The 11,815-nt window shown below is 44.4% G+C and overlaps 1 protein-coding gene across 7 annotated transcripts in view; it reads left to right on the top strand.

Annotated features, from left to right (window-relative positions):
• The first annotated feature begins 454 nt into the window (after positions 1-454).
• Positions 455-11,815, top strand: part of cherp (calcium homeostasis endoplasmic reticulum protein) — a 58,943-nt gene continuing 47,582 nt past the window's right edge. For 5 of the 7 annotated variants that reach the window (XM_078423584.1, XM_078423583.1, XM_078423581.1 and 2 more), the window contains exons 1-3: positions 455-588; positions 6,534-6,704; positions 8,111-8,194. In XM_078423584.1, coding sequence (XP_078279710.1) covers positions 564-588; positions 6,534-6,704; positions 8,111-8,194 — 280 coding nt within the window. In that variant the 5' untranslated portion in view covers positions 455-563. The remainder of the gene's footprint in view (positions 589-6,533; positions 6,705-8,110; positions 8,195-11,815) is intronic. The other 2 variants (XM_078423587.1, XM_078423588.1) reach the window with 1 other exon arrangement.

Raw genomic sequence — 11,815 nt, 5'->3', positions numbered from 1 at the left:
CCATGCTGACTCGATACATTGATCCTACATCAAGTCATTTTACTCTCACCACATTCACATCAGCCCCCCTCTAGATTCCACCATTCACCCACGCTTTGGTTACAACGGACAATTAGCCTCGCAACCCGCACGTCTTCGGGATGTGGAAGGAAATTGGAGCACGCAGGCGAAGCGCACGTGGAGAACGTGCAAACTCCGCACAGACAGCAGCCGAGGTCAGGAACGAACACGGGTCTCCGAGGTAGCGGCTCCGCAATAATTAACCGGTGGGATTTAAATGAGGACATGTGTGGAGATGCCAGCACGTTGCAACACGTTATATCTCGGCTTTCTGACCCTGAGGCCCGCCTGCCCACCGGCTGCTCCCTCCGCCATCGCCCTGCCCAGCGACAGCGAGCGGTCGCCACTGCGCATGCGCAGGGCGCCGGTGTCGCGAAGTCTCTGCCGTCAATCAGTTTCCCTTCCGGTTGGCGGCCGCCGCGGACGGAGCGCCAGGGTTACAAGTGTAACGTGGTGGCTTAAACACTCTTTTTAGACGCGCCGAATGAGAGCAGACGCCAGCCATGGATATGCCGGTACCTCCTGAGGGTGAGTGCTGAAACCGGCCGATTTATAACTAAGCCGTTGCTTGCGAGTGTGATTGATGTTATCGTGCAGCTGGGTCTGGGCCCCGCACTCTGGCCGCTGTTGGACAAGTACGTCCCGCGATCCGCAGTGCGCATGCGGGCAGGGCAGTCCGTCGGTCCACTGCGCACGCGCGGGGATTTGGGACCCCTTGCTCATGCGCAGAGCGCCGCTGTTGGACGTACTCGCGCGTGCGCACGCAGACACTTGGTGGTCGGGGCGCGAGTCGGGTTTAGGCCCCGTTGACAACAACTGATCTCCGGGGGCAGATTGTGAGCCCACAATGTGGACCATTGTCTAACGTAAACCCTCAGAAGACAGAAGAAACTGCCTTTGCCGGAATCTAGAGGAAGACACAAAGTGTTTGAGTAACTCAGTCGTTCAGGCAGAATTTAGGGAAAAGCCAGGCTGAAGAACAGTCACAAGTTCACAAATTGTAGGGGTAGAATAGGCCATTCGGTCCATCGAGTCTACTCCGCCATTCAATCATGGCTGATCCCTGCCTCCTAATCCCATTTTCCTGCCTTCTCCCCAGAACCCTTGACACCCGTTCTGATCAAGAATTTGTCTATATCTGCTGTAAAAATATCCACAGACTTGGCCTCCGCAGCCCTCTGTGGCAGTGAGTTAAAGTTCCTCCTCACCTCCTTTCTAAAAAAACACACTTTAATTCTGAGGCTATGACCTCTGGTCCTGGACTCTCCCACCAGTGGAAACATCCATTTCATATTCACTCTTTGCCTTTCATTATTCTGTAAATTTCATCATATACTAACCCACTCATAGACAATAGGTGCAGGAGTAAGGCCATTCGGCCCTTCGAGCCAGCACCACCATTCAATGTGATCATGGCTGATCATTCTCACTCAGTACCCCGTTCCTGCCATCTCCCCATACCCCCTGACTGCTATCCTTAAGAGCTCTGTCTAGTTCTCTCTTGAAAGCATTCAGAGAATTGGCCTCCACTGCCTTCTGAGGCAGAAAATTCCACAGATTTACAACTCTGACTGAATTTTTTTTTCCTCATCTCTGTTCTAAATGGCCTACCCCTTATTCTTAAACTGTGGCCCCTGGTTCTGGACTCCCCCCAACATTGGGAACATGTTTCCTGCCTGTAACGTGTCCAACCCCTTAATAATCTTATATGTTTCAATAAGATTCCCTCTCAGCCGTCTAAATTCCAGTGTATACAAGCCTAGTCGCTCCAGTCTTTCAACATACGACAGTCCCGCCATTCTGGGAATTAACCTAATGAACCTACACTGCACGCCCTCAATAGCAAGAATATCCTTCCTCAAATTTGGAGACCAAAACTGCACACAGTACTCCAGGTGCAGTCTCACTAGGGCCCTGTACAACTGCAGAAGGACCTCTTTGCTCCGATACACAACTCCTCTTGTTATGAAGGCCAGCATTCCATTGGCTTTCTTCGCTGTGTGCTGTACCTGCATGCTTCCTTTCAGTGACTGATGCACTAGGACGCCCAGATCTCGTTGTACGTCCCCTTTTCCTAACTTGACACCATTCAGATAATAATCTGCTTTCCTATTCTTACCACCAAAGTGGATAACCTCACACTTATCCACATTAAACTGCATCTGCCATGCATCTGCCCACTCACACAACCTGTCCAAGTCACCCTGCAATTTTATAGCATCTTCCTCACAGTTCACACTGCCACCCAGCTTTGTGTCGTCTGCAAATTTGCTAATGTTACTTTTAATCCCTTCATCCAAGTCATTAATGTATATTGTAAATAGCTGCGGTCCCAGCACCGAGCCTTGCGGTACCCCACTAGTCACTGCCTGCCATTCTGAAAGGGACCCATTTATCCCCAATTTTTGCTTTCTGTCTGGGGAAAGATGCTACCTGTCCTGCTGAGTTACTCCAGCATTTTGTGTCTACCTTCGATTTAAACCAGCATCTGCAGTTCTTTCCTACACACTCAAGCATTACATCTCTGTTTTTGTATTCCAGTCCTCTTGATATAAATGCTAGCATTGAATTTGTTTTCCTTACTACCAATTTGATTTGCAAATTAACTTTTTGGGAGTCCTTCACCTCCGATTTTTGGATTCTCTCTCCATTCAGAAAATAATTATGCCTTTATTCTTATTACCAAAATGCATGACTCCACACTTTGTTATACTGAATTTCATCTGCCACTTCTCTGCCCCCTCTCCTAACTTGTCCAGGTCCTTCTGCAGAGTCCTTGTTTCCTCTACATTGCCTGTCCCTCCACTTTGTATCATCTTCAAACTTGGCCACAAAGCCCATTTCGAGTCCCAACCCGAAATGTTGTCTATCTATTCCCTCCCCAGTTGCTGCCTGACCTCTGAGTACCTCTAGTACTTTGTGGTAAACCTTCAGAATCTGTTAATTCGACTGATTTACATTATTTCAGCCACATTTGTATAAACGTGGACTGTGGTTCATCTCGATCTCATATTTTTGCTTCTTTTCAAACCATTATCTCCACTCACCATATGTCTGCTGTCCATTCTAATTTTGAACTTTACAATTTGAGAATGTAGTACCAAATTGAGACTCCTTGCCTCCTTGAGAATCCTTCAGGTTCAGCTAATGTTGAACAAACAAATACATAATACGTTTACAGTTAGTATCTTATCCATATAATGGAAATACAATTAATGATTCACATGTAGAAGGTGAAGGTGGAAAGGCTGTTCAACGTTAAGTGGATTTGGGTTTGCCAGACAGATAATTTTGGCTGCTCAGAGGGAGACTATATTTGCTCAATCTGTTTTTTGCCAGTAACAACAGCTTCCATTTATTTAGCACATCAAATGCAATAGAAATATCCGATGAACTAAATACTACTATTACACTGCAAAATATCTATCCTGAGCTATGTGATATCTTAAAACTTATGACCCAAAAGTCAAGGATAGGAGGACCTTGAAGTAAAACCAAGAGGTAAAAAGTGAACGAAATATTGGGAGGAAATTGTAAAGACAGTTATCATTGATGGAGCAATTAAACTTGGTAAAGCTGAGGGCCAAAATTGAAGGAGAGTATCAGTTCAGAGGGAGGTAGGGCTGGACCTGATAAAGGAAAAGTAGAATATGCATAAGGAGAGTATTTGGAAGAAAGGGTGAGGAAGTTTCAAAGTAATGATGTTGCTTGACAGGCTGCCGATGTTGGTAGCAGTCATGGAATTGGGGGTGAACAAAACTTGTAGGTTAGATGCGTTTAGATGGGTTTGGTTGATCTCATGCTTACAGAAAGGTCAGTCAAGAGTGCTTTGGAAGTCTACTAGAAATACTAAATGCAAGAATGAGGAGTTTCAGCAGGAGGTGAGATGAAGCAGGGATGTAGTCAGATGATATAGAGGTGGAAAATAGCAGTCTTTGTGATGAGCTTTGTGATAGAATGGATGAGTGATCTGAAACTAAATTTTGGATCAAGTTTGAGGAATGGTGGTGGAGGTGGTGGTTTGAAAACGGGCTTCATGAAGAGGATCAAGGGCAACGGGCAATTTAATTGAAATAATTTTCTTTTCATTATTGTATGTCTCAGAGTTATGGATGGGTCCAGCATTTTGTGATGGGCTAAAGCTGGATATTAGAACACAGAACATAACTGCACAGGAACAGGCCCTTTGGCCCACACTAACTGCGCTGACCATTGTGACAATTGTGACAATTTAAACTAATCACATCTGTCTGCACATGGCCTGTATCCCTCCATGCCCTGCCTATTCATGTGCTTGTTTAAATGCCTCTTAAATGTTGCTATTATATCTGTTTCCACCACCTTCCCTGACAGCATATTTGAGGCACCTACCTATCTCTATATAAGCTAAAATTTGCCTTTCAAATAAATCTTTATACTTTCCTCCTCTCATTTTAAAGCTATACCTTCTAGTATTTGAAATTTTCATCCCAGGGAAAGTTCTCTGACCTGTCAAATTTTTTTGTACCTCTAGCTGGTTGCCCTCAACCGCCAAGAGAGGGCAGAGAAAACAGTCCAAGTTTGTTCAACCTCTCCTTGTAGGTCATACTCTCTCATCCAGACAAAATCCTGATTAAGACACAAAGTGCTGGAGTAACTCATTGGCTCAAACAGCATTTCTGGAGAACATGGATAGATGTTGTTTAGGGTCAGGACCCTTCAGACTGATTGTGGTGAGGGGGGGGAAGAAAGCTGGAAAATAGGTGAGGCTGGACAAAGCATGGCGAGTGATAGGTGGATGCCAAAGGTGTGAGATAAGGATAAAAGATGTGTGAATTATGAAGCCAGAGAAAGGAATATGGGTGGAAGGAATTTGCGGGAAAGGGGGAAATAGGTGCAACTGCGGGGGGGGGGGGGGGGTTAGTTTGTAGGTTAGTTACCTAAGACTGGAGCGTTCAATGTTCAAGCCACCCAAGCCGAATATGAGGTGCCTTTCCTCAAGTTTGCTTGTTGATTGGGTAGCTTACAACCTAATTAACTGCAGCTCATGCTCTACTTGCGTAGCTTACAATCTTACCAACTGGATGAACAGCACCTCATATTCCGCTTGGGTCGCTTACAACATACGGGATATAAGAGCAAATCAAAAACCTGGTGTCTATTGCTTAATAAGACTCCTGACACTCAAAACCATTTCTACATTCTGCAAGGTACAATGTGAAAGAACACACAATTCAGCAATGTGATAGAATATCCTCCACTCGCTTGGATAAAGCTTGACACCATCCATGGCCAAACAGTTGGTGTTAGATTAACCATCCTAACCATTAACTCCTTCCACCACTGGCACGGTCACTGCCATGTGCACCATCTACTATAGTTATTTGCCTGGACTACTACAATAACACTCACAAAGTCTACCACCAAGAAAGATATTGGGAGCAAATGCATGAAAGCAACACCATCTGCAGGTTCTCTTCAGGTCACCAATCAGCCAGAATTTATCATCTATCCTTCATCTCACTAACTCTGATTCCTGGAACACCCCCTCCTCTCCGCTCTCCTCAGCACTTTCAAAACACTTCCACAAGAAAGCACGGTTGTTCAAGATGTGAACTCACCACCACCTTCTCATGAATGATTAGGCTTGGGAAATAAATGTTGCACCTTCAGTAACACCGAGATCCAGGAAAATGAATAATTAATAAACAAAATTGCCTTCCAACAAGCGTGTCAGTGGATCTTCAGAAAATGGGAAAAGCATTGGCAGATGACCAAAGAGGCTATCGGTATAGGTCTTTCTCTTGCCTTGAATGTTGTAGACAATATGGAACTTTTGAAGCATGGTGTTTGTCATTAAGGGGACAAATGTGGCAGTCATTTTTTGCATACACAAGATTCTCACAATTAGGATGGTGCAGATCAGTTCCTTGCTCTCATTTGAACTGTGTTTAGGAGTCTTATAAGCGTTCAAATGTTCATCATGCACTAATGATTGCAAGTCTACCACTGGTGTTGGTAATTGTAATAACTGTTTGAAATGGTGTGTAAAGAGCACAACCTGCAAAATGCATTTGATATAATTACTATGTGTTGTGAGATTTCTATTTCCATTGTGTATTCATCCCAACAGATTAATTAATTCTCCTTGCAGAGCAGGCTTTGGTCATATAATAACAAAATCTAATTATGATTTGAAGTCAACCACCTCTGGAATTCTGCCCTAGAATGCTTGGTCAAGATAATTATCTGTGGACCAGCATCAAATACTGAACAGTATCTGATGCATAGCGTTGTTAGAAAATCTAGAAGGGTGTCGACCCAAAACATCACCCATTCCTTCTCTCCTGAGATGCTGCCTGACCTGCTGAGTTACTCCAGCATTTTGTGAAATAAATACCTTCGAATTGATCTTGTACTAGCATTTTTTTGTTTAAAAAAAATGAGAGCTTTAAATACAATTTGTGCATTGTAATTTTTTTTTCATGTTGCAGACCAGGAATTGAGGAATGTTATTGACAAATTGGCACAGTTTGTGGCCCGGAATGGTCCAGAATTTGAGAAGATGACAATGGAGAAGCAAAAAGAAAATCCCAAGTTTTCTTTTCTGTTTGGAGGGGAATACTACAATTACTACCAGTACAAGTTGGCAATTGAGCAGCAATGTAAGTAAAAATATTATGATTGCACTCTCAAATTGGTAAAATGTAGATTATAAATATACTTGTCTTAGAAATTGTACTTGTTTCCTTAATACTCAAGGGTTGTGAGTACTGCATTATATTTTTAGTGAATGGCATTGTAGTTTCCTTCAGTTTCTGATGGAGTTCTTTGTTTCTCCACACACAACTGCCCAGTAAGTAAATATGCCCAAAATTATGTGATTAATTTACTCTTGTCAAAACTGGTTTGAAATGTTGTTGGTGTGAGCTACATTTTTGAACTGCTGCAGTCATGGAAATATATTTCCAATTCAGGATCTCGGAGGGGAACATACAAGTGGTGGTGTTCACATGCACCTATTGCCCTCCTTGTTGGAACTTGGGAAGTTCAGCATGTCCCCTACAACTCCCACCAACTTCTACAGATGCACCATAGAAAGCATTTTATCAGGATGCTTGGTTCCCAAGCTGAGTTTGGGAACAGCTCCACCCAAGACCGCAAGAAATTGCAACTAATTGTGGACACAGCCCAGACCTTCACACAAACCAAGCTCCCTTCCATTGACTCAAGGGTTGTGACATTTATACCTCCTGCTGCCTCCACAAGGCCAGCAGCATAATACATTCTCCCCTCTCCCATCAGGCAAAATGTATAGAAGTGTGAAATCGCACACCTCCAGATTCAGGCACAGTTTCTTCCCAGCTGTTATCGGGCAACTGAATCATCCTACAACAACCAGAGAGCAGTCCTACCTCTACCTATCTACCTTATTGGTGACCCTCAGACTATTCTTGATCAGAATTTGCTGGCTTTAACTTGCACTAACGTTATTCCCTTGTCATGTATCTATACACTGTAAATGGCTCGATTGTAATCATGTTTTGTCTTTCCACAACTGGATAGCACGAAACAAAAGCTTTTCACTGTATCTCAGTACACTTGACAATAAACTAAACTGAAAACTGACTGGTCACAGATTTCAGAGCTGAAACGTAGTGTCCTTTGTCGTGGATAAACTGAAGTTACAGTGTGATAATGCTGAAGGGAATGAATGATAAAGATACTAATCAATGTAAAATGTTTTCTCCTGAATGATGATAATGGTGAGCATCAGCATGTCATTTTGACATTAGTTTGTACACGGAGTCTGTGCTGACCATTAAGCATCCATTTACACAAATCCTATTCAAAAGCGATTTTATTCTCCCAACAATTTCGTCATCTCTAATAAATTCTACCACTCACAGGCATGAGGGTAATTTATAACAGCCAATTAACCTACAAACAAATCTTTGGCATTTTGGAACAAAACAGGAGCACCTGGAAAAAACCCACAGGATCACTGGGATAATGTGCGAACTCCACCGTGTCAGAACTGAACCTGTATTGATGTCATTTTTGTTTCCAGTTATAGCTGTGGCCCCAGTCATTGAAGGCAGGTATCCCGAGAACTGCGATTTTCAAGGATCTTTGTATTCCAGAGACCTTCAAGGTACCAAATTAAGATAATCCCTGCTACCTGTAGATGATCCATTCCTTGCATATATTTGTCTGAATTTATCTGAATCCCATGAATTTGTACCTTTTGGATCAATCTCCTCTGTGGGACAATGTCAAGTTCATTGTTACCTTATAAGGATGAACATCCTGTCAGTTTGTACCTTCTCAAGATCCTGCCACCCCCCACCTCGCATTATATATTGCAACATACAAGGTTTTGTTCCAAAGTTTTAAACTACACTAAATGTAAGCTTACCCCTTCTGCATAAATAACCCCTGGGAATCAAGCTTGTGAACCTCCTCGGAACTGTTTTCACTAAAAATATGCCGTTCAGTTTAAATTTAAATATATATTTTGAAGGCTTTTGTGTTATGAGATCTTCAACCTGCATCATTACTTAACTGGCACTTTTCTGTGTAGTGGAGGGTAAGTGAAATATTATTTTGGAATGCTGTCCTCTTATTTAGACAGCAGAATATTTTGCAGTCTGCACTCTCGCACACATGATCATCTTTCTGTGGGATTAGTTGTCAGAACTATTTTCAAGTGCCACATTCAAATTCCTTCGAAATTCTGAGAAACAATCTTCTCAAATACCAGGAAGCAGTAAAGTCTGCTAGAGCACAATACTTCTCCGACCTTATTTCCAAAAACTCTCATAACTCCAAGGTCCTATTTAGAACAATTACCTCTGTCATATGTCCCGCCCCCAGTACCAGCTTAGTTGGGTCCCCTGCTAAGTGCGAAGAATTCGCTAAATTTTTCACCAACAAAGTTGAGAACATTAGAATGAACATTTCCCCTCCCACCCGTGACCTAGCTGTCTCACTAGTCTGTTCATCTAAATTGGACTGCTTCCAACCCGTCACTCTATCCTCCCTTGCAAAGCTTGTCTCCGCTATGAAACCTGCAACCTGCCCCCTTGATCCTGCCCCCACTGCCCTTCTGAAGGATGTCATTGCAATAGCCGGTCCCAGCATCCTCTCTATTATCAACAGTTCTCTGGCCACTGGCACTGTTCCAACCAGTTTCAAGCATGCGGTGGTCCAGCCCCTACTGAAAAAACCTAACCTAGACCCCACCTTGCCTAGCAACTACAGACCCATTTCCAAACTGCCATTCCTGTCAAAAGTCCTTGAAAAGGCAATTCTAAAGCAATTAGTGCCCTACCTGCACCAATACACCATCCTGGAAAGTTTCCAGTCAGGTTTCAGAGCCCACCACAGCACAGAGTCTGCCTTGTTGAAGGTACACAACGACCTGCTTCTCGCCATCGACACCGGCGACTGTGCAATCCTGCTCCTTCTCGACCTCAGCGCAGCGTTCGATACAGTGGACCACACCATCCTTATTGACCGTCTCCGGTACGCGGTTGGCATTGATGGCACTCCCCTGAGCTGGTTCGCTTCGTACCTCAAAGATAGGAGTTTCGCCATCAACATAGGCAGTTATTCTTCTGCTCCAGCTAGCCTCTCCTGCGGAGTTCCACAAGGCTCCATCCTAGGCCCCATTATCTTCTCTCTATACATGCTCCCCCTTGGCAAAATCATTCAAAGGCACGGCATTTATTTCCACTGCTATGCCGATGACACTCAGCTTTACCTCCCCCTGAAACCCAACAACCAGTCAAATTTAAACAGCCTCTTACACTGCCTTGAGGACATAAAATGTTGGATGGCACAGAACTTCCTCCAATTAAATAAGAACAAGTCTGAGGTCATCCTATTCGGCCCCCCCGACTCCATCAAATAGATAACAGGCAGTCTTGGAAGTCTATCCTGCCTAGTCAAACCGCATGTCAAAAACCTCGGCATGATATTTGACTCTGCATTAAAATTTGATAAGCAAGTCAACGCTGTGGTAAAAGCCAGCTTCTTCCAACTTCGAACCATAGCTAAAATCAAACCTTTCCTCCAATTCGACGACACAGAAAAAATCATTCACGCTTTCATTTCCTCCCGCCTAGACTACTGCAACTCCCTATACACTGGGATCAGCCAATCTTCCCTGTCCCGCCTGCAACTGGTCCAAAACGCCGCAGCGAGACTCCTGACGGGTACCCGTAAAAGGGACCACATCACCCCGATTCTGGCCTCTCTCCACTGGCTCCCTGTACGGTACAGAATCAACTTCGAGCTCCTCCTATTCACATATAAAGCCCTAAATGGACATTCCCCCCCCAACATCAAAAATCTTCTAACCCCCCTCTCTAACTCCAGGTCCCTCAGGTCGGCCGACTTGGGGCTACTCACTATCACGCGGTCTAGGCTTAAGCTCAGGGGTGACCGCGCTTTTGCGGTTGCAGCTCCTAGACTGTGGAACAGCATCCCTCTCCCCATCAGAACTGCCCCCTCCATCGACTCCTTTAAGTCCAGGCTCAAAACCTATTTCTACTCCCTAGCGTTTGAGGCTCATTGAGGAGGCGCTGTGAACTGTTTGCGTGCTACTGTATGTTTCATTTTTTTCCTTAGTACCTAATCAGATGTACAGCACTTTGGTCAACGTGGGTTGTTTTTAAATGTGCTATACAAATAAAATTGACTTGACTTGACTTGACATGAGTCAACAGCCTCATTTAGCACACTGGCTCAAGGTTCTCTTTGTTCCACAGGTAAAAGATAAGCGGACAGAAAGGAAACGGGTGGCCACTAGCCAGCGTAGCAGTAGGCAGGTAGTGCAGGAGTCCCCTGCGGTCATCTCCCTCCTAAACAGATATGCCATTTTGGATACTGTTGGGGGAGATGGCTCATCAGGGGAAGGCAGCAGCAGCCAAGTTCATGGCACCGTGGGTGGCTCTGCGGCAAAAGAGGGGAGGAAAAAGAGTGGAAGGACTATAGTGATAGGGGATTCAATTGTAAAGGGAATAGATAGGCGTTTCTGCGGCCGCAAACGAGACTCCAGGATGGTATGTTGCCTCCTGGTGCAAGGGTCAGGGATATCTCTGAGCGGCTGCAGGACATTCTGGAGGGGGAGGGTGAGCAGCCAGTTGTCGTGGTGCACATTGGCACCAACGATTTAGGTAAAAAACGGGATGAGGTCCTACAAGGTGAATTTAGAGAGCTAGGAGATAAACTTAAAAGTAGGACCTCAAAGGTAATAATCTCTGGATTACTACTAGTGCCACGTGCTAGTCAGAGTAGGAATAGGAGGATATTTCAGATGAATACGTGGCTTGAAAAATGGTGCAAGGGGGAGGGATTCAAATTTTTAGGACATTGGAACCAGTTCTGGGAGAGGTGGGACCAGTACAAACAGGACGGTGTGCACCTGAGCTAGGATGGAACCAATGTCCTAGGGGCTGTTTGCTAGTGCTGTCGGGGAGGATTTAAACTAATGTGGCAGGGGGATGGGAGCAGGAGCAGAGAGACAGAGGGGTGTAAAATGAGGGTAGAAGCAACAGGTAGCAAGGTGAAAAGTAAAAGTGGCAGGCAGACAAATCCAGGGCAAAAATCAAAAAGGGCCACTTTTCAACATAATTGTATAAGGGGTAAGAGAGTTGTAAAAACAAGCCTGAAGGCTTTGTGTCTCAATGCAAGGAGTATACGTAATAAGGTGGATGAATTAAATGTGGAGATAGTTATTAATGATTATGATATAGTTGGGATTACGGAG

The sequence above is a fragment of the Rhinoraja longicauda genome, chromosome 28, assembly GCF_053455715.1.
Source record: "Rhinoraja longicauda isolate Sanriku21f chromosome 28, sRhiLon1.1, whole genome shotgun sequence".
NCBI lineage: Eukaryota > Metazoa > Chordata > Chondrichthyes > Rajiformes > Arhynchobatidae > Rhinoraja > Rhinoraja longicauda.
This window is presented reverse-complemented; position numbering and strand designations above follow the sequence as displayed.